General features: G+C 40.8%; 1 protein-coding gene and 1 non-coding gene across 2 annotated transcripts in view; one reads left to right on the forward strand and one right to left on the reverse strand.

Moving 5' to 3' along the window:
• OSBPL6 (oxysterol binding protein like 6) overlaps positions 1–16,356 on the forward strand; it is a 148,435-nt gene extending 132,079 nt beyond the window's left edge. The window contains exons 22-25 of the mRNA XM_054970881.1: positions 5,840–5,984; positions 7,961–8,087; positions 10,954–11,076; positions 13,004–16,356. Of these exons, the coding sequence (XP_054826856.1) occupies positions 5,840–5,984; positions 7,961–8,087; positions 10,954–11,076; positions 13,004–13,112 (504 nt within the window). The 3' untranslated portion in view covers positions 13,113–16,356. The remainder of the gene's footprint in view (positions 1–5,839; positions 5,985–7,960; positions 8,088–10,953; positions 11,077–13,003) is intronic.
• On the reverse strand, positions 4,271–4,342 carry TRNAT-UGU (transfer RNA threonine (anticodon UGU)). The gene has a single exon. It is a non-coding gene; the product is annotated as a tRNA-Thr (tRNA).
• Positions 16,357–23,718: the final 7,362 nt, after the last annotated feature.

The raw sequence follows: 23,718 nt of genomic DNA on the forward strand, positions 1-23,718 counted from the left end.
GCTAAAGCTTTTTATGATGTCATCAAGATGGCTGAAGCCAATTTTTCTTACCTTTTCTAATTTGAGCTATACCTTGTGAACTAAGCACTGTTGGAAAGCTAATCAATTCCCATACAACTAACTAATTCTAATAACGCCTCTATCCATGACCATTTTTAAGATACGAGGCATAAATCAAAGAAAAAGTCCATTTACTCACATTTTTACAAGGTTTATGGCATAGGGTGCTTTACTTAATCCCGATAGTCACCTGAGTTGTAGTTTATTTGACAATTATAGCTTATTCTTTTACCTTTCTAGTGAGCCATAGTATGAAGAAATTTGTTTTGATATGCCACAGTTAGGTACATGAGAACAGATCCATGTGTTACGCGATTTTTATGCAATGTAACAGGATAATAGCTAGCTTTGTGTTACTGCAAAAAAAACACCCTGCTTTCAGTTTTGTGAGTTCAGCAGATATTCAACATGCATATGTTTTTATTTTCCAATCTTATATTATCATTAGCAACTGCTGACAACTAATATTTTTCACATTATTTTTAATGCTCATCATCACTGAAATCATCTTCTGAGTCCTCAAGTCCACATCTGTGTTTTTTTTCTGGTTGCTGTGTGTCTATAATGTATACATAGTAGTGCAAGTAAGTTCATAGGCATGAGCAGTTTGAAAATTGATAGAAATGTTCCCACTGGCATGGTAACATCTCCAAAATTGCAGTTGGCGCAAGTCGTTCATGCATCCAGTAGGTGACAATATTGCTCTTTCTGTCATCCGTCCATTATCTTTTGGGCTAGGTACATTTGGCTGGCTTTGCAAACTGTGTCTCCAAATTTCTGCTTGAGAGTTGGCCCTAAGTATGTGCATGAATAGGCCATCTTTGCATGGTGAAAGCTAGCTGGACTCCAGCTCTGAACACTTGGCACAAAGAAGTTCATAGCATAGTTCATTTACAGAAGAACTGAGGTATTTGGAACATACATTTGACAGGTGGATTGCCATGTATTCCCTCGTTGATTGAATGTGTCCTGGTAGTGCTTGACTTTTCTTAGTAGTTTCAAGGGAGTTAACCAGGAGTCATTTCGTAGAAAAAGAGCTTGAGGAACTCATTAGAATAACTCATTAGCATAACTCACTAGCATATGCCATGCCTCTTGCCATCACCGGAAGTGTGTCATTAGTATAACTGATTTGCATATGCCACACCCCCTGACATCACCTATTCTGGAGGTTTTAGACCCAATCCTGGCCATTCAGGGCCAAAATTGGGCCCAAAATGGCAAAAAGGGGCTGAAAATGGCTGAAAAGGAGCCCGAAATGGTCAGGATCAGGCCTCTGATGAGTGGGGGAGTGATCCAACACCCATGAGAGGCCCGATCCAGGCTGTTTTGGCCCCAATCCAGGCCGAAACAGGCCAAAAATGGCCACAAGTCAGGTGGGCGGGGCCACCTGACATGTGACCTCTTTGGGGAACTGCCGGAACTGCGTTCCTGTGCATTCCCCCTCAAAATGAGCCCTGGAGTTAACCACCTTCAGCCTGCAAAAGAACTCACAGTGTCACAGCCACTGAAGGTAAGTAGTCCAATGAAGACAACGGACACATTCTGTCCGAGGGAACTTGTGAGTTCGCTTACGTCATTAAATCTTGTGTGGCTATTTGTTTCACATTTAAGAAACATAGGGCTCATTTTCAAATTTAAGGCATAGTATGAGTACATTGTGTCTTCTGAAACAACAATAGATTTTTCCTACCCTTTGTTGTGTATGTAATGCATGCATCTACTTCCTAATGTCACCTCTCTTTGTATAGAGCTCAGCTCACATACTTTTTCCCAATGGTCTCCAGTGATCTTGAAACAGTCGTTTCGTGTATTTAGGCATCCTCCATGGTTGCACCAAGAACTCAATGAGCTCAGACGTGTTAGATGAGCTGCACAGATATCTTTTTAACTGCTGGTTTTTGTGAGATGGTGCAGTATTCCTCATCCACAGCCACACACATTCCTCACTTGCATCTTTCAGCATTTTTGATAGAAGTTTCCAGGTATATATCAAAAATAACATCTATCCTTTCACTGCGGGTACCTTTGTGAAGTATAACACAGACTATAGATTCTGCTAGCAGTTCAAATGTCTTCTCGTTGCCCTTCATCTTCTGCACCAAATTCATTCAATCAATGATGCAGGTAGGTGCATGAAACTGGTATGTTTTCTGCTGGATATACATTTTTTTCAACACTTTGGCAAGCACAGCTTTGTTAGTCTTCCAGACGGAGCCATCCCCATTTGCAAATGCCCAAGGCAAAGGTCTCAGATGGTGAGTTAAGACATCTATTATATACAGCTGCCCACTTTGGGCCACAAGGACCATATACCCAAAGAGATTTTGGTCAACCTTGAGGTCAACTTCCTTAGTTTTACCATAACTGCATTTGTCCTTTTATTGACACCGGAAAACATGCTCAGGTTCCACTTGCCCAGCTTGTCATGAAAATTGGTAGTTGTAGAGCTTACTTCCAAATGCATCGTCTTCAATTCCAAATAATGCTGTTTCTCCAGTTTCATGAGCTTGTAGAAGATCCATGGCAGCACTGGGGCAGTGCTGGGGCTACTACACCAGGAGATAAGCTAGCCAAATCTGTCTGATCATGGCTCATTTAATTCAGTCGAGCTTCATTATCAGGTCACCTAAGCTTGAATGTTTGCCTCTTTTTTTTATTATTCTAATCAGATGGAAATCTGGATGTGTAGTCTTACTGCAGCATTGACCCATCATGCCTCTCAACTTCTTCAGAAATAGGCTCCTGTATTCTGATGTCAGATAATGGCTGATTCCACACATGTTGGATAATGCACTTTCAGTGCACTTTATCAATCGTTTGAGGTGGATTTTTTGTTCTGCGCACAAAAAAATCCGTTCCGAATGATCAATAACGAGGATTGGAAGTGCATTGGAAGTGCATTATTATGTGTGCGGAATCACTCAGTATTTACTGATAGTTCCTGGACTGAGGCTAAACCACTTTGTTCTTCCTGGTGTTTCTTCTATTCTTCTATGGTGCTTGTTCTATTGCCTGGTCTACAGGAATTCGTCCAAATGGGTTGCTAGATCCTAACAGCACTGAAAACCCACCTTGCATGAAATAATCGTGTATGTCTGGATGTTCAAGGGGAAGAGCGGCCATCTGGGTAGAATAGAATGGAAGGTAGGGGGCATAATTCATTCTGTCATTGGCAAAGAACCCCACAGGGTTATTGCCCGATGCCCAATCCTCGAATGTGATAGATCATCAAGGATTTCCTTCAGTGAAACTGTGCATACATCTTGGCAAAGTTTGCTTATGCTGTTCATCATTTGATCCAAATACACAATATCTTCTCCATGAATGAATGTTCTTCAGCTGTGACTGGAAACCCTGCTATGCTAGCCAAATGAGTGCTTCATAAACTAGTTTGTGAAGTCTGACTGCATGGTTAGACTTAGCTACTGAGCCTTCTGCAGTTGTACCTGAAACAATGCACAAATGCAGTCTAGCACTTTGGAACTGCTGACCAGTAATGTCTGAAAAAGTGCATGTGGTATGAAATAACACCTATTCTAATTATGATAGTATGCGTACAGTTTTCTGGATGCTTCCGTATTATTTCTTCTGCTTTTGCATAAAGAACCTGATCAAACACGCAGCCAGTCGATAGATTGGTTTAGGACCTCATAAACAGTTGATATTTCAGTTGCGGGAGCATTTATTGTGGCAAATAGCCACTGTTGTATTGCAGAACTGTGACACCATCATAGACAATTAATCCTGTCCATGTTGATTGGTCTTCATGGTTAGACACGTGTGCCGGAACCCAGAAGCCATAGGAGATTATTCTGTAAAGCACACCAGAATAATGTCTTGGTGTCTACCTCTAGACTATAAGTTATTGGGGGACCTTCCCTTTCGCAAGTGTTGTACATTGGTAACATAAAGGACTACCTAGAAATGCCTCTATTCTTGGTTTTCCACTACATGAGACATTGATTGGGCAAACGAGGCCCAGTGATCTTCAGCTGGATGGAAGTCCTGTCTGTGTGTGATATCCCTTTGCCACTAAGGCTCTAACTGGTCTATATTGTCCCAGGCAAAGATGAACACATGAAGCTGCCTCGTACTGATTCAGGCCATTGGTCCATCAAAATCAGTATTGTCTACCGAGACTTGACAGCAGCTCTCCAGGGTCTCGGGTTGAGGTCTTTCACATCACCTACTGTCTGGTCCTTCCAACTGGAGATGCCAGGGATTGAACTTGGGACCTTCTGCATACAAAGCAGATGCTCTACCACTGAGCCACAGCCCCTTTCCAGTGGTAGGGATTCCAGTTGAATTATTAGCTGGAAGCGCACCGTCTCATTCCAGCATTGCAAACTTCTTGCATGCAGAGAGCAGGATCCATCTCTTGAGGTTGGGAGTATGAAATGCTGCGGCTATGTCTGTTCAGGATCTTGGATCAGTTTTACATTTCCTGTAAGAGACTTTACTGCAGATGGAAGGAGTATGTGCTTGGGGGGGCTTTATCTTGCCATGTATAGCAGCATGTATCAGGCTCATCTGACCAAAGGAGGAAACAAGCCTGCAGACATTTGTAGGGGTGTCACCCACCTTCTTTGTTCCACAGAGTATTGTGTACAAGAATTTGGTAATGGATTCTGTAATCCATTGTAATAATCATAATCACTTTCTAACATGTTGAACAATGCCTGAACTCACAGAATTAAAAGCTGTTTCTTTCAAGTAACACGAAGTTACCTATTATCCAGTTACATTGGATAAAAATCACATAGCATGGATCCATTTTCATGTACCTAACGGTGGCATATTAAAATAAATTCATGCTGTAGCTCATTGGAAAGACAAAAGAATAAGCTACAATTATCTAATATACTTTTGGTGACTTATCGGAATTATATGTTGTAAGCCTTATAAAATGTGGGGGGAAATGACAGTTTCTTAGATTTATGCTTTATATCACAAAAAATGATAATGGGTATAAGCATTAACCAAATTAGTTATTTGTAGGGGAATTTATTAGTTTTTCAACAATGCTTTAAAATTTGAATTGGCCATTTGTTTCATGAATAATAGCTCAAATTAGAAAAGGTAGGAATAACTGGCTTCCACCAGCTTGATGACATCAAAGAAAGCTTAATCTACCAATCAGAATCTGTTATCACATTAAAACATAATATATAGATATATACCGTTCAGAAAAACATAAAGAAGTGTTGCTATCTTGCTTGATACCAGTATGTTAATTTTGGGTTCACGGGCCCATGAACTAAATAACCTTCCCTTGCCCTCCCCCGCCCCCGCAACTACTATTCAGTGGTGCACTGCTTTTGAACATGGAGGTTCTTTTCATCTTGCCCTGATTAGCAGGTGTGGTCTGCCTGTGGAAGCAGGTTGCCATGTACGGTTTTCCTTCTGGATCAGATGTTCCTTCCTGCACACAAAAGAAAAGCTGACCATGTATAATTCCTATTGTTTCTTCATTTTCTTATTTCATTTATTGTCTGTCTGTCTTGCTGGGACTTCGTTATGCACATGAGTGTAGCTCTTCCAGGGAGCTGTATGTGGCCAATTGAACAGAGTCAGCAGCAGGGGTAATGACGGTGTTGAATCTAGACCCCTCCCCTTTTCAGTATCTGACCTTCACTGTCCATCTGTGAGAGCGTTAAAGAGGGTGTAAATCTTCATGTCCTACTTTTTGTTGACCTTGTTTGAACTCATTAAAATAAAGTGATGTATCATTCAGTAAAGGAGAAGCTGAGATTCTTTGTTTTTTTAATCTTTTCAGGTAAATTATTGGAATTCTAATGTAAATGAAGTTCAGGGTGTTGTCATGGACCAAGAAGGGAAGGTGGTGCATCGCCTTTTTGGAAAGTGGCATGAAGGATTGTATTGTGGAGTTGGGCCTTCGGCAAAATGTATATGGAGGCCAGGTAAATAACAACAACATTTGATGTATATACTGCCCTTCAGAACGCCTTAACACCCACTCAGAGAGGTTTATGAAGTATGTTATTATTATCCCCTGTGAGGTGGGTGGGGCTGAGAGAGCTGCAGAGAGCTATGGCTGACCCAAGATCACCCAGCTGGCTTCAAGTGGAGGAGTGGGGGAGCAAACCTGGCTCTCCAGATTAGAGTCCTGCTGCTCTTAACCACTACAACAAACTGGCTCTCAAAAAAACATATTAGGTCATATGTCTCAGCCCTTCGTGGGGAAAGAAACAAGTACACAGCTTGGATTGGATCCAACCAGCTTTTCTATTATTTTGGGAGCGGGGGGTGGGGTGCTGCTGTGACTCAATGGAAGAGCCTCTGCTTTGTATGCAGAAGGTCCCAAGTTCAATCCCTGGCATCTCCAGTTAAAAAGGATCAGGCAGTAGGTAATGTGAAAGACCTCCACCTGAGACCCTGGAGAGCCACCGCTAGTCTGAGAGGCACTACTGACTATGATGGACAGATAGTCTGATGCCGCATAAGACAGCTTCATGTGTGTTTATATATGGTGGAAAGGGGAAGAGAAGGTTTGTTTTGACCACCAGAAAGGCTCTGCTGGGGCTCATGATGGATGTATGGACAAATGGGGATTAGGTGAAATCAAGTAAGAACCTGGATGGATCCAACCACTTGTGAAAGGCATTCATCCCATCCTGTACAGCTCTAGAAAAACTGGCTATTAATCCCTTATTCTCCTTTTCCTGCTTTTACACGACTTCTTCCTATTGTCAAGTCTAGTCGATGGCAGAACTTCAGGTGGCTATAAATTTTTCAGTATATTTGACTTTTTGTGCTGCAGAGCTTTCGTAGTAATCCCTAGAACCTGTGGCAATGCAGAATGCAACATGTCAATATGTGATATACATCAGGTGAACAGATACATTTTTAAAATAGAGAACGCTAGTGCATAAAATGTTGTTTCTCTCTAAATGTAGGTACATTTTTCTTCCTGACCTAGCCTACTGCTGAGAAAAATAATGGTTTTGTATATTTTTTGTGTTGGTCAGATTGAACTGATGAGAAACAAGTTGCTCTTTTGAAAGGGGGGTAAATAGCGGTTGGGGAGTGGTGCAGTGCACACCTATTGCTTAGAGACTGTGACATTACAAACACATTATCTTCAACCCAGTGGGTGAGTTTACAGCATTAAATGATAAAGAAAACGAGTGCGTTTGTGATATAAGGGATAATGTTTTTGTGACATCACAAAAATGGCTGATTACATAATGGGAGGAAAAACTGGGTAAGAACAAGTTTGGACTCGGCTTCAGTGTAAGGATGACCCATCAATGTAGGCCACACTGCTAGGCCATGCTACACCTCTAGTGCACAGTTCCTGACACATGGCAGCAAGTTGCATGAAACAGAAGGGGAGGGATTTCCACCAGTGACATTGGAGAGCCACTGCCAGTCAGAGCAGGTAATACTGAGCAAGGTGGACCAATAGTGGCTTCATTTACAACAAGTGGGAGTGCTCCCTCCCATTCTTTATTTATCTCCTTTCTTTTCCCCAGACTGGCATTGTTTTCCCTCATGCAACTAATAACCTATTGAGGTAGTTAGACTGGACTGACTGGACCAAGGTCAGCCAGCAAGCTTCCATGGTAGAACCTGAATATGTATATAAAAGCTTATGCCACAATGAATTTGTTAGCCTTTGAGGTGCCTTGGGACATGCTTACTATGACTGTAGAAGAAGAACATGACTATCTGGAATTCATGTGATAAAAGTAACATGTCGACCAGATCTTAATCCACCGCTATAAACAAGTGATTGATGCTGTCATTGTCCTCCATCTGTTTGGCAGCACATGAGTGAAGCAGGAGCGTTGTTTATTTGACCATGTAACGGGTTCTGGAGGCACAACCTTTCATTCACTAATTTAACTGCTTTTTATCTTACCTGTTAATACAGGCTCCATGCCGACCAATTCTGAGCGTTATTATGGCTTTACAAGGTTTGCCATTGAGTTGAATGAGTTGGATCCTGCTCTCAAAGATTTTCTTCCAAAAACAGATGCACGATTCCGGCCAGATCAAAGGCAAGAAGTTGTTCATTGACTGTCTAGTTTGAAGTAGAAATCCAAAAAATGAAGGAAGGAGGTCCTTTAAAAAAAAAAAAAGCGAAGTACAAAATACAGAAGGGTACAAAATATAGGTGTGTAAAAATTATACAAACCAAAAAGAGCCCACAAATAATAAATAATGAATATATTCCAACAGTATTTAAATTACGGTGACAATGTCATTATTTGCCGATGATATAACAGTGCACCAAATTAATTTGGCATCTTTCAGGAATGTTTGAAAATCATCTGATGCACTCTTTCAGAATGCTATGCTGCTAATAAACCATAAAAGACATTACTTCTTATGACTATGTCTTGAATTCAATGACTACTGCTTGAATTTCTTGTGGATTTCTTTTTGGGATATATTACACTCTTGGACGCCTTGGAGATGCCAGATGTTCACTTAATTAATTTTAATTGGATATTTTATTCCTATTCAAAAGGAAAAAAAATTGTACATGATCTGGATACATGGGAATGTTTATATGCATTGTCAGATATTTTATTTTATTCATTCAAAATTTAACTTGCCTTCCTGGTAAGTGATATACAGTAAAAATACAATATAATTTACAATTAAAAACATTGATTTAGAAAATCTAAAATAGCAAAACAAAATCCCGTTAGACCCCAAGATTATCTTCTTGAATCAGTGGGGTGATTTACCTATACCTAAAATTAGAAGAGAACTGATTGCAACTCTTCTTGTAGTGGCAAAGAATGAGATAGCTTTGGTTTGGAAGAAAAACTCAGCTCCCTTAATTGAAGCATGGTTGGAAAAAGTGTGGAATTATTTCATTGTGGAAAAAACACACAATGATCTCTATGTAGCCGAGAAGTTTCCGGTGAGCTCTAATTTTGTGGAGAAATGGTTCCCGTTTTTTGAATATGTTGAAAAACATAACATTCAGCCGAAAACAAAAATCCTTCAAACAATAACTATGTCAAAAAGTTTTACACTATAAAGTTCCACAATGTATATAACTTTGTTGACATGTGCTGATTCTCCTTCTGTAACAAAATTCCAGGTATTGAATTGATTGTTTGTTTGTTGTACATGTTTAAGTTTGTATGTTGTAATTGTTTTCGTTTAATAAAAAGTTTTTTAATTTTTTTAAAAAAAATAGCAAAACAAGAAAACGAAGCATTTGATGGTACCTAATAAACACATCTGAATACAGTAACTAGAGATGATGAGGCAGATAGGCAGGTACAAATCTTCCAAGAAACTAAGCATGAAGAACAAAAGCAAAGCAGAGGAGGCCAAAGGAGGTGAACCACCATCACCTCAACCATAGGCTTGTCAGAACATCTTTGTTTTACAGGCCCTGTGGAATTGCATTGTCCCACAAGGCCTGAATCTCAGCTGGAAGAGAGTTCCACCAGGTTGGTGCCGGGGCAGAAAAGGTTCTGGCTCTGGTCGAGGCCAGATAAACATATTTTGGGCCAAGGATAACCAGCAGATGTTGATCAGAGGAACGCAAGATCCTGTGATCTTGGGAGAAATGGTCCTGTAGATACGTTGGCACCAGTTGGTTAGGGCTTTAAATATCAAAACCAAAACCTTGAATCTAATCCAGAACTCAACTGGGAGCCGGTGCAGCTGACGTATATATGCCTTAAATGGCGTCCCCATAAAGACATGCGCCATTGCATTCTGGACCAGCTTCAACTTTTGAGTCAGTCTGAAATGTAGCCCCGCATAAAGCAAGTTGCAGTAATCCAACCTGTATTGTTTTGGGGACTTGATATCATTTGCTTTGCATGTAGAATTCTGGTGTACTTATATCATTGGCAACGGTGACATTGTCACCGTAATTTTAAACATTGTTAGAATATATTCATTGTTTATTATTTGTGGGCTCTAGGTGGTTTATGTGATTTTTAAATATTTATATTTTGCTCCCTTCTGTACAATGTACTTTGCTGTTTTGGTTTGAAGCAGAGGCTGTAGAGAGTATTATTTGGTAGTCCATCAACAAGCAGATGATTGCACAGTTCGACTGATTAAAAAACATTTCAATCCACTAAAAAACTGCTCTGATTAATTTTTTTTCTCTTGATACAAGAACTTAACAAAAATTGCAGATGGGTGGCATGTTCTTAGAAGAGAAGTTTCTTCTTCTCCCTGAGGAGCATTGCTCCGTTCTACTGCAGGATGTGTTCGTGTGAACTAAAAGAACAGAAAGCACGCTGCTTTATTTAAAAAGAAACTCACTCTTTCTCATAGATGAATGATGTAGTTAATGAAATAAAACACACCAAATAATCATTCTGAACCTCACAGTTAATCACCTAAGGATCAAACTAGATGTTATGGAGATCATAGATCTCTGACTTTTAAAGGCAAATTGCCGATTGCCGTGGCCCTGGTTCAGATTGAGGTCAGACAGGGAGAATAGAATGGATTTAACTTTTCCATCCCCATACAGTTTTGCTAATTGAAACTGTGGCCCCCACACCCTTCAGGGAGAAAAAGATAGGCACATGTCTTTTTTTTCCTTTAGAGGGCTACAACAGCTCAAGGGCCCCAATTTTTGTTTGCAAAATACGGGAAGGGTATGTGTGAAAGGGATAACCATCCTTCCCCCCATGGTTGCAATTGAGTTTAAAAATATACTCAGAAGATCTGGTCATGGATCTGCCAGTGTCTCTTCTGTTTTTCCCCTGAGGTTTCTATAAGTGTGTGAAATCCCTATTATTATTACTAATTTTATCTTACTGTGCATTTTCGGGTATGCCTGAATTCAGTGGCTCTTGAAGAGCTCTGCCCGTTTGGCTATCCCACTGCTTGAATGTTAGAATTCTACTGAAAGATCCAATTCCTTTACTTTAGGTTTTTGGAAGAAGGGAACTTAGAAGCAGCAGCAGCAGAAAAGCAAAGGATAGAAGAACTTCAGAGAAGTCGAAGGCGCTACTTAGAAGAAAACAATATGGAACATGTACCAAAATTTTTTAAGTATGTTAATTCAGGAATTTGTCTATTTCCTACTGATAACGTACACTGCCTGTCTAGAAATGGATTGGAAAGTTAAAATACAAAGATTTATTTTATTCCTAGTATATTTAGGAAATATAGATAGATAGATAGACGGACGGATGGACGGACGGATGGACAGATATAGTTATATTATTTTATAATATTATAATATATAGTTAGGAAAATAATTATTACCCCACCCTCACCCACCAAAAAACTGGTAAAATCATTTTCTTCAAACATTAGACAACAAAACAAATTGTGCAGTGTTGTGTGGAAAAGGTACGCTTTTTCTTATTGCACAAGATGGGAACAAAGCAAAAAAGGAAACAAATAACAGCAACATTTGAGTTGTCCCTTCAGGACAGCTTAACATCCACTCAGAGTGATTTACAAAGTATGTTATCATTATCCCCACAACAATCACCTTGTGAGGTGGGTGGGGCTGAGAGAGCTCTGGAAGAGCTGTGACTGACCCAAGGTCACCCAGCTGGCTTCAAGCGGAGGAGTGGGGAATCTAACCCAGTTGTCCAGATTAGAGTCCTGCCGCTCTTAACCACTACACCAAACTGGGGAAAAGGGATTATTATTTTTTCCAACTAGCACCTTGTACCTTGAAACAGTTCTGCCTTACATATCTTTAAATGTGGTTTGAGCACCAGTATAGAAATGGATTTTATTTACCATAAATTGATAATATTGTAAAATCCTGCTGAATCAGACCAGTGGTTCTTCTAGTCTAGCCTTCTGCTTCACATAGGGGCTGACCAGTTGCCCTCAAGGGCCAGTAAACAGGACATAAAGGCCGAAGTCCTCTCCTGATATTGCCTCCTAGCCCCGGGATTCAGAGGTTGGCTGCCTCTGAATATGGAGGTTCCCTTTATTTGTTTACGCTATTTGTAGTCTGCCTTTCTCACTGAGACTTGGTAGATTACACAGTATAGGTCAATACAGTCAATGTCTGGGACGTTCAGTAAACATTGAATAAACAATACATTGGGGTAAGGATTGCAGAAATTTAAAATCAAGCAGAAATCTGTTACAGAGCTCAAAACAGTACTGAAAACAAAAAAATAAGCAAGTTGATATGATACATCACACAATGCAGAACAGGGCCTTCTGCAGGTGCCATCCTGCCCATGGACAAGATCAACAACTGCCCGTACACGTGCATTCACTGTGGTGGCCCCTACCTTATGGAATAGCCAGCCTGAAGAGGTCAGGAAAGCTCTCACCCTACTGGCTTTCCACAAACTATGCAAAACTGAATTACTCAGGAGGGCTTCTCTACATAGGTAATAAGACGCCAGAATGGCATAGGGACTATAGTACTGTATATTGTCTTTTGCTGTAAGTATGCTTCTTCTGGGTAGTTCCGATGAGCAAATCTGCCATAGTAAGGCATACAGAGAGAGGTGGTCTAGTAGATAGGAGGAACTGAGGCTGTAAAGAACTTCATATGTGATAGCCAATACCTTGAATTGAGCCCGGTAATTGATTGGAAGCCAGTGGAGTGACTGCAGAATGGGAGTGATATGCATGCTTCACCAAGCTCTTGATAATCATCAGACTGTGGCCACTATGATGGACCTATCCTCTGTGACCAGTCCAGCATCACAGCTAGAACATTAACATGCAACCCAGCATGCAGAAACGGGATTCTACGTGTGCATCCCTAGCTAGTGGATCTTGTTGTCCAACTCCCCTGTCCAGCAGCTGGGGCTGTGCGGGCAGAGTTCTTTTTGAAATGCTGCCCATCAATCAACAGCAATTGAAGACAAGTCTGGATACCTGACAGACAGCTGTCTGGCAGGGGTTTAGCTTTTTACAAAAGGGCCACCGCAGGCTCTGTGTCCCATGGAAGTTTGTTTTCTCTAACTACCCTTTCTTTTTCTTAATTTTGCAGAAAAGTGGTTGAAGCCAATCAAAGAGAAGCTTGGGTTTCTAATGATACATACTGGGAACTCCGAAAGGATCCTGGCTTCAGTAAAGTAGAAACGCTCTTCCTCTGGTAAACTGAGAATGTAGATCTAGTAACATATCACTCTTTAAAAGAAAAAAAGACAAAAAAAAACTATGCACAACATGTTTCTTATAGCTAAGGGTGGTTTGTGGGTCTGCAAGAAAACCTTCATTTGCTTTTATATTCATCTTTATAATGGACATCGAAAAGTGCATTAGCCCAGACCCTGAGCATTTCTGCAGCAGTCATTTCATTTACGAAAAGAAAACAGAAAACAAACACACCCTTTAAAGATTCAAATACGGAAAATGCAGCACAGGAGAAGCGTGTACAAGTTAGCCAAAGTTGCTCTGAAGAGTATCTGGTGCTTACAATAGACATGGAGCGTTCCAAAAGAAAAACAGATATTTTTATTTAACTAACTTGCCTAGAATGTTCATCTTGTTATGAAGTCTTGAATCACAAGACTCTTTCATGTATAGCTTCAGGTTAGTTCCTTGATGTGATGTGCTTGGACTGGCCATATCAAAGAAGAAAAAAAAGACATAGTGCTTTTTTGGAAGCTCTTTGCATCCATATACCATTGTTCATGCCTTAAAAATAATGTGAAATTGTACATTACATCATTTTAAAGTTATGTATTCTTAGACATTTGTTAAGGGCAGATTTTTAAAGCGTTAGGGTTTTGTTCATATTATAAATAATAGAGTGTATTAATTTCAGAGGGAGGAAATGCAGGGACTGTAAAGGGATATTTGCTTTAACATTGATGTATGGTCAGGTTGAAAGAAAGTGGCTAATTTTGTGGCAACCTTGGCAGCAAATCCAAGGTCATATTCTTGATGCCTGATGCTGTGATAAATAGTCCATCTCTTACCTTGAGTTCTCATGCCTCAGACTTTGTCTCATTTCTCATAACTCTTCATACAGTTGGAATTCCTTGAAGTGTCACATGAGTGTTAAGCACAAAAAGATGCTGGAAAAGCATGTGGCTCTTTTTCTCTTAACATTTTTCGCCTCCTGTCTCTAGCCATGTTCTCTGATGCTCGCTATATACTTTCATTGCACATATCATTGGGACTTTGGTGGGAGGAGTCATGCAACACACAAAGGGTGCTGATGGCATCTTACTGCTTTCAATGTGCTTTTTTATACCAAATTATATTTTATCATTGTTCATAAAACAACTTTATTTTTTTTGGATAAAGAACAAAAACCTAGATGGTCATAGAGTAGCACCCAATGGCTGCTGTCTGAAAGGAAAACGAAGTGGTTTTGCCTTACTGGTAATCTTGTCTTTCGTTAATGCCAAGAGACTTGGTTTACATCTTTTGCATCTCTTGGCCATTGAGAACAGATGAGATTCCTTTGTATATGTTGCAAAACAATATGTCTTCATACGTCGCATGCATTCCTCTATTTTTCCCCGTTTGTTTGTTTTCTTCCTCAAGTCTAAAGCTCTATAGAGAGACTGGTGATTGGCAGTCTTTATGAGAATAAGTGATGCGACCACAGTTGTCCGAAAACAGATGTCAGTAAAAGCTTTGTTATCCGGTACTCATGGGGAATGCTGTATAGTTAAGTTTATTGCTCTGCCCCACCCCCTACCCAGAGGAATCCAGAACAACTAAACCCTACCCTACTGGGAACACCCTGGCAACAGCCCACACACCTAGCTAGATGCTTCTCTTTCTCCTTTAAAGCTGTGGCACTGTACTACATAGCCAGCTGCCCAGGAGCCCTCCAGTAGATTGGCTTCCAACAGCTCGAGGCAAGCGGAGGGGGAAGGAGGCACCTGAGGGTGATGTCATCAGGCAGCGCCAGCTGTCAGAAGCTCAGCAACAGCCAGAGGCATCAGTCTGGTCAGCTGGAGAGGCGAGAATGTGGCACACAGACACCCAAGGTCACGGAGATATGGTGGCTGAGAGGGAGGAGATTGCCCTCTGGGCGATGCAGGATAACTGAGCATTCTGGATAATCAAGTGCTGGGTAACAAAGCTTTTTGTGTAACTATGTTTAATGCATACATGCTGCATTGTTGGTTTTCTTGATTTCCAAGGCCATCATATACAACATCTGTCAAACAAATATGCAGTAAAAGGCTCCATGTGTTTTGCTGGGCAACTTTCCGGCAAAACTTACTGCCACTTGAGACATACGACATAGTATAGTCACTAAACATGCAACTCTATCTTCTCTCTGAGTTTCACTTGCCACTCGTGGGCTCCGTAGTTTCACTGAGGCTTAAATATATCCAGGAATATCTAGAAATATAATGGTGATGATCACATTATGAACTGTAAACTTAGCAGATGTTCTACTGGCATTTTCAGAATCCTTGTAACGTAAGCTTTCATTTTCCAAAAAGAACGACTTGCTAGTTGTTAGGGCTGTGGTGAAAAGCCTGACAGACACCTCTTTTTCCCTGTATTCTTTCTTGCTTATTTTTGTATATTTGATAAACTGCCATCCAAACCTAACCAAACTCTAAACAAAACAGCAGATTTGTCACAGTATAATATTAATTTCATTTTATCCCACCCTTCTTCCAAAGAGCTCAGGGCAATGGGACATGGTTCTCTACTGTATGCGGTAGCTTAAAGCCGAGAGAATGGTCACCCAGGGTCATTTGTGTTAGAGTCAGGATTTGAACCTGCATCTGAACCCAGTCTTAGTCCAGCTCTCTAGCCACTATGTCACAGTCTCTAATTATTGAAAGTAAACAAAGCAAGGGTGAGCAGCAGGGCCTCTTTGCTCTTGTGGCATTCAGTGCAAATTCACCTTCTCAAGGTTGGAGATCAGAGTGATTATGGTGGTTACAATAATAGCTGCATTCAATTTCCCTCATTCTGACTTGGTAAAATGTTGCTGGGAAATACCATTGAGTTAATATTTTGCTTTCCATTTAACAATTACCCTGTTTGGGGGACCTTGTGCTTTTTTCAAAGATAATAGCAGAATTCAGACATCATGAATAAACCTCTATTAACTAGTCTGCTTTATGAATCACATCTAATCACAATTATGTTGTGGTGTCCTAACTGAGGTGCTTTAACAAACTGGTGTTCATTTCTTGCCTGCAAACCAGATTTCTAAACCAGAGTTTAATCTTGGTTTTAAAATCCCAGTTTGTGGCCAAGAAACAAACCCCAATTTAGGAAGTCAATTTAGGAACTCTTCACTCTAATCACGTTTTAGCATGATTAGAGTGAATACTTCCTAAATGAGGAAGTCTTCAAACTCAGATCTTCCTATGAAGGGAAGAAGGAGAGAGCATAAAGGCCCAAAGATTTCAGGCTTGTTCATGTCACAAACAAACTTGTGTTAATGATATCTGAATTCAACAATATCAGTTTGTTTATTACCTTTGTATCCAACTCTGTTTAACTGAGGTTGTCAGTCCCAGATGAAACAGCTGTTTGGCTCTTGGCTGGAGATGCCTGATGTACTTCTTTCTCTCAAACTGAGCTCAGCTGGCTTAGCTTCAACAATGGAACTATACCAGGCGCTTTATGGCCACAGTCCAAGAAGTTTATTGTTTTATATATTTATATCCTGCTTTTCTTTCTATTAGGGACTCAAAAGTGATTTATTTTTTAAAAAATTAGACAAAAATAACTCCGGCAACAAAAAAGAAAATTCACTACAATCAGGACGCCTTTGGGCCACTTCATTCAATCCACAGGTTGCAAGCCATGGGCTGCGAGCCAAAGGATATGACCCCTTCAGCTTGTGCCAAAAGGCTCATGCTACTGGCCATGCTCAGGCATTTGATACCTGCAGCAAGCAGGGAACCAGCTGTTCCACATTGATCTTCTTCAGTTTTCAAATCCCAAGATTCCCATCAGTTGCTGAAGACTCGTGCAAGGACCTAACCAGTAAAAAAGGCTGGTTTTTTTTGTTGTTGGAAAATCAAATATCTAAATGTTTCAGCAATTCTCAGAAGCAGTGTACTGTGGCATGAAAGGCTGTGGTTCAGAAAAATCGATAAGTCACACAATTTTTTTACCTGTGGAAGGAGGGGTGATTTTCATCAATTCCCCCCCCCCCCATGCTACTGCCAATTACAGATCTGCAGTTCGCCCCTTGTGCTCTTCCTGATTCTCTTGTTCCCCATATGCTGCATTTTGGGAATCTCAGAGGGCTGCAGAAGGTGGAGGGAGACAGGAAAGTTCCTTTGTGTGGCAGAAGTGCCTTTCCTTAGCATAAAACATGATCCAGTCCCTTAAGTCTAATGCTCTTAGGCTCACTGATCTAGTTTCACAGTTCTTTGGATTCTGGTCATTGTGAATTTCATTTCAATGGAACACTCAGGGTGGAGTTCTGCTTTTTAATGCGTTTTTTTCAAAATTAAGTCTAGACAAAGTATTTAGGCAAGATTAACACTTCTACAAATGTATGAGTTCCAGTTAAAGTAAAAAAGCTAGCAGGAATGCAAATATTTCTGCAAATAACTGATATGAAACAGATTTTTTAAAAATTTAATTTCCAGATTGAAAAATTGAGTTCTTCTCTACCCTGAGCCTCTTCCCTCTCCTGAAAGCTTCAGGAAAACTTCAAGGAAACATAATTTGTATCGTTTTCTTCCTTGTTAAAATGCTTTTAATTCATTAGAAGGCAAGTTGCCCCACTATTTGTTTCCAACCCCCATTTCTCGGCCAAAACGAAACATTACAAACATATAGCCTAGTCAAGCCCTGGTTATGTTCTAGTTTTTCAGCAGAATTCTTCATCCCATGTAGTCTCATGAAACATTTAAGAGTTCCCTTTTTTCCTTGCATTCCCTCCTGCCCTTTATCTATTGGACGTGTCATAAAACTCTAGAAATATCTGGATTACAGTGTCAGTGTCAGTTTCAGAACACAGCTAAGGATTTGGGGGCACACTCCTAGGTGTGGTGGCTCTCTAGACTTGTGAGAAAAGTCTAGAAAGCCTCCCTCACTGCTGAGACCCCCGAGACCAATGCCAGGGTCCAGAGAGCTGCCCCTCCCCCCACTTGGCTTGGAACTGGTGCGTCACAGAATTTCTTCACCTCCTTTGCTGGACAAAGGCATGGTGTTTTGTCATGAATTGAGGCAAAATGATTTTAATAACGCTTTTAGGCCTTCTATAACAGTTTCCCAATAGGAAGATATAAAAATGAGAAAGGCTTGGGGGTGTGGGTCATTTTGAAGTGGGAAATCCCAGGGTGTGTTTAAGCCTTTGCATGTTCATCAACAGCTGATCACAGAGGGTCAGAGGATGTAGTACAGCACTTTTGAATTATGTTCAAAGCTGCATATAAGTGAGGTGGAGACTGTACTGTCCTTAGTACTTCCAGATTAATGCATTTTTTCTTAGACCTCACCGGCAAAATCTGAGTACAATTAAAATGAATTTTTCTGTTTAATTCAGTGGGCTTTGAACTGTACCCTCCCATGCTTCCTGTTGACAGAATTCCTGGTTCCCACCAAATCACAATTGAATGGCTTCTCTGTAAAATAACAGTTTGTTGAGATTTTTGTTGCTTTACCAGGAAATTATTATGGCAAAAGATAACAGTAATAAGCCTTAAGTACTGTAATTAAATCCTGTTTGATTTTTGAATTTATGCTTATTCTAAATAGAAAATAAAATGTGTTACATTTTGTGCTGTTTTTTAGTTCTAACAGAAAATGTGTGGTAAAAAAGTATTGGAATAAAAGTTATTCTTTAAAAAAAAAATTGAGCACAAGCCAGCAAATGCGAGTTTGAAGGTCTGATTGAGACTGACATCAGTAGGATAGGACTCTAAGGCCCACTGAGGGCCAAGCTACAAGTGACGCTTTACACAGGTTGGACACTTGTCAGCTTCCCTCAAGTTTTGATGGGAAATGTAGGCGTCCTGGTCTTGCAGCTTGGCTCTCCAACTGCTGTCCAATGGACTTTTCAACTGTCACTTGTCCAACATTCCGCCAAGTTGCCTACATTTCCCATCAAAAGTTGAGGGAAGCTGACAAGTGTCCAACCTGTGTCAGGCATCACTTGTAGTTTGGCCCCCAGTGACAGTTAGTTGTTATTTACCTTACTAGATTGTGTCCTATGGCGATTGCAAGGGCAGAAGAGAGCAGCACCAGCCGTTGGAGTGCCCCTTCTTCTGCTTGTTCCCATGGCCAAAGAAACAAGCCCCTGTTCTGTTTTAAGCGTCTCTCCTTAGGAGTGGGAAGTTACTGAGGCAGAACCAAAAGGCGTCGCTCCAGCTGTGCGCATGATTCTTTTCTGCATGTACATATCATGACATTGGATCACAGCCTATGTATGTTGTGCTACCAAAAAAGCAGAACTGTGCCTCTTCAAATGAATGTTGTACACAGGAATGTTCCATTTGTAAGAAAACAGGCCTCAAATAAATTCACACAAATTATTTTTAAAGTCACCAATTTGTTTTTTTTTATTTGTTTCACTTTACTACAGTTTTATTTATTCCTTATATTGGTATCCCATTCGCCTTCCAAGAAGCTCGAGGTGGTTTCTTTTGGGGGGAGGGTCTTCCATTCTATCCTCACAACAGCCCTGTGAAATAGGTTAGATTGAAAGATAGTGACTGGCTAACGGTGACTCAGTGAATTTCTTGTCTGAGCAGGGATTTGAACCTGGAACGGCCCATACCAGCTCTCTCAAGTCTGGATCAGATGGTATTTAAAATAGGAACCTTTCGATCCCTTGGTAGTGTCCCTGTTGTTCTTACATTGCCACTTGCACAAGAAAATTCACCCATAACTTTAAAAGGTCCTCACTGAGTTAAAGCAGATGTCATCATTAATTGGCATGTTAGCAAATGAAGAATCAGCACTGTTGTCTAGCCCTCCAGAATGCTTTAGATATTGCTGCAACATAGCACATACCAAAAAAAACCCCTTTCTGTAGCTCGGAGTAGTAGGGGGAAACGGTGCATCTTTCTCATGGAAGACAAATGTAAGTGTTCTGTTAGTATAGGCAAGAGAAGATAATTTTGTAGGCTGTTCCTTAAACACCATGGATGCAGACATCAAGAACACCAACACTCTGAGCTGCTCTTACTGCTTTGGGTCAGTATGTTCCAGCACAAAATTGGAGAATGAAAAATAATAAAAGGAAAACTGTTGTGCTTGTTTTCTGGACTAGAGCACAACAAAATCTGCATGCAACAGTACTGTGCTTATGGGAACACGGAGCCTGTATCCTGGGAGCTAGGGGCAGACTCTCACATGGAAATCAAAAAGAGTCCAGTAGCACCTTTAAGACTAACCAATTTTATTGTAGCATAAGCTTTCGAGAATCACAGTTCTCTTCGTCAGGTGCATGGAGGGCAGAAGGAAACTGGCCAAATATAGAGGAGGGGAAGGGGGGAAGGAGGAGAGGGGGGATGTAAACAACTCCTTTGATATGGAGATGCAGACAGCTCCTTTTGGTGTGGGGATCAGTTTGCTTGTGTAAAGATTCAAAGGAGTTTGCCGTGTTAGTCTGTAGTAGCAAAATCAAAGAGTTCAGCAGCACTGCAGCACAAGCCCTTGATAACCACAGTCCTCCCCGCCAGATGCATCTGACAAAGAGAACCGCGGTAATCGAAAGCCCACGCAAGGTGCCACTGGACTCCCCCTGACCCCGCCTCTGTAAAGGAAATCTGTTACCTGTGGTTATGTGATAACCATTCATAGTCCCTATTCAGTCCCAGCTTGACAGAGTCAAATTTGCATATGAATTCCAATTCAGCAGCCTCCCGTTGGATTTTGTTTTTGAAAGGTTTCTGTTGAACTACAGCGACCTTTAAGTCTTTGATGGAATGTCCTGGTAGATTGAAGTGTTCTCCCACTGGTTTCTGGATGTTGCCATTTCTAATGTCAGATTTGTGTCCATTTATTCTTTTGCGTAGAGGTTGGCTGGTTTGTCCAATGTACAGAGCAGAAGGACATTATTGGCACATGAGGGCATATATCAGATTGGAGGATGAGCAGCTGTAAGAGTCAGAGACAGTGTAGTTGATGCCATTGGGACCTGTAATTGTATTCCCTGGGTAGATACAGGGGCAGAGCTGGCATCTGGGTCTGTTGCAGGGCCTGGTACCTGTGCTGGTGACTCTGCTAGCCGATTCATGGTTGTGAGTGAGAAGTCGTTTAAGGTTGGGGGGCTGTCTGTAGGCAAGGAAAGGTCTTCCACCCAGGGCTTCTGAGAGAGAGGTATCATTTTCCAGGATTGGTTGTAGCTCAGTGATGATACGTTGGATGGGTTTGAGCTGGGAGCTATAGGTGACAGCCAGCGGTGTTCTGTTGTTAGTTGCTTTAGGTTTGTCCTGGAGCAGGCTGTTTCTGGGTACTAGTCTGGCCCTGTTGTTCTGTTTCCTCACTTCATTTGGTGGGTACTGTAGCCCCAAAAATGCTTGTTGTAAATCTCTTAAGTGGGAGTCTCGATCAAGAGCATTGGAGCAGATACGGTTGTAACGTAAGGCTTGGCTGTAGACAATAGACCGAGTAGTATGTTTAGGGTGGTTAGGGTGGTAGCTGGAGGCATGTAGATATGAGTATCGGTCTGTTGGTTTCCGGTATAAGGTGGTATTTATCCGTCCATTATGTAGTTGTACAGTGGTGTCCAGGAAGTGTACTTGTTGTGTAGAGTGGTCCACTCTAATGGACCACTCTACACCAAATGAAGTGAGGAAACAGATCAACAGGGCCAGAGAACATGATTCTCGAAAGCTCATGCTACAATAAAATTGGTTAGTCTTAAAGGTGCTACTGGACTCTTTTTGATTTTGCTACTAGACTAACTCGGCTAACTCCTCTGGATCTATCACATGGAAATGTGCAAGCTGTTTCCTATGTGGAACTAAATTGCTCAATATAGGATACACACACACACCTAGAGTTAGATCCAGATAATTATTTTTGCTGGTGGAAACATTTTTCTCCTCTCACAGCAGCCAAAAATGCTTCCAGGATTTTAGGGGACATTTCAGATTGATACAGAAAAAGGGAAGCAGGAAAATCACAGAAGTCCTTGGGCCTGCAGAAACGTTGGTTTGGATCCAAGCCATATTGTGCTCCTTGGTGTTTGTGCATCTGGTGCAGCTGATCTATGGGTTTGTGGGTACAAGCATACTGGAAAGAACTAGACTGGAGAGATGATAGCAGTGTGGCTGAATGAATACTCCTGAAAAGATGCACATTTACGTATCATCACTTGTTGCTTTTTAAAAAAAAAATTGAAAAGCATCTGACAAATTTCTAAACTACAAAATAACTTGTAAAAAAAATTCCTTTTTGTGCTGAAGTTGCATTTTCTTTCTACCATTGCAAAATGTAGCCATTCCAACAACTGGGATACGGATTCGAATCTACTAATGCTCCTGCTGCTGCTTTTTTATGCAGTGTCAACACACATTTATCATGATACAGACGTAGGATGAGGAGCACAGCCAACCTGGCTTCCTAATACATGTAACCCTTGTGACTTGTGCATATTTACAGGTTTACAGGTTTAAATTAAAATCTTGTGCAAAATAGCCAGTGGATCTTCAGGAGTGAACTGAACAACCTGCATGTTCAAGATTAATAAGCATCATGCCAGTGGGATCAGAGACTTCAGTTTGTTCCAGCTGCCACACAGACTTGAGGAAGTTAAATGGGTTAATCTATCTTAAACTGTAAATTTTATAGGAATAAAAACTTCACACTATTTTTCTTCGAGGATTGTATCACAGGCTCATTTTATATACTGATGCAAATACTGAAATTCGCTTGGTAGAAATTCACAACTCAAAAAACCTTTTGTAATCTACTTTTGAAAAACATATGAACATCAATCTGTTGATATTCATATTGACTATTTTGATATACTGGAATACCACACTTTAAATTCAGGATAAAATTGGGTTTCTTACAGGAAGTAGTTAATCCTGGCTGCCCCTTCCCTTCACAAACTCAGTCCTCCCAGCCTTTTTCCTTAGAAGTGAACGCAATTTATTTTTCCTTCTTTATAGTGATACTATTGCCAATTCTGATAAGTATTCTCAGGCGACATCTTAACTATGCATATGTACCGAAATGGCAAGAGACGCTGAGACAAGGGATCCTGATCTCAGCCACGGGCAACTATACATCAGAAAGTGTTTCGGTAGGTATTAACTTCCATGTATTTTGACTATCGGTGAAACTGTCCAGTTGAATGCTACCCATTCATGGATGCCCAGAAAGTCTCAACAAATGTGGAAATCCCGTCTGTAAATGAACCCCAAGACTGCATTCTGCATTCCATAACAAACATATCCAAAGAACCAGATATTCAAGAAAGACTGAATTTTCAAAAAGAATTCTATAGGAAATCAATTAAGCATTTAAACCAACCAATGATACTTTAAACCCTCAATACCTTTATTGTATGGTTCATACATATCTGGGCCAGCACTGACACTCATGTAGCACAATGGTACAGGTTCCCTACCACAGCATGGATTGTTATAAAAAAAATATTTATTTGTAAACTGGGTACACCATATGAAAACAGAGTTGCGCTTACCGTAACTGCTGTTCATTGACGTCTTCTGTGCAGCCCCACATGGGACTGCGCCTGCGCAGGCCTGCCGACCGGATTTTTCTTTCTAGCAAACGTCCACTAGGGGGCGCACGTCCGACCCAATGCGCATGCGCGGCCGTTTCCCGCCCGAG

The sequence above is a fragment of the Eublepharis macularius genome, chromosome 2 (assembly GCF_028583425.1).
Source record: "Eublepharis macularius isolate TG4126 chromosome 2, MPM_Emac_v1.0, whole genome shotgun sequence".
NCBI classification, from domain to species: Eukaryota; Metazoa; Chordata; class Lepidosauria; order Squamata; family Eublepharidae; genus Eublepharis; species Eublepharis macularius.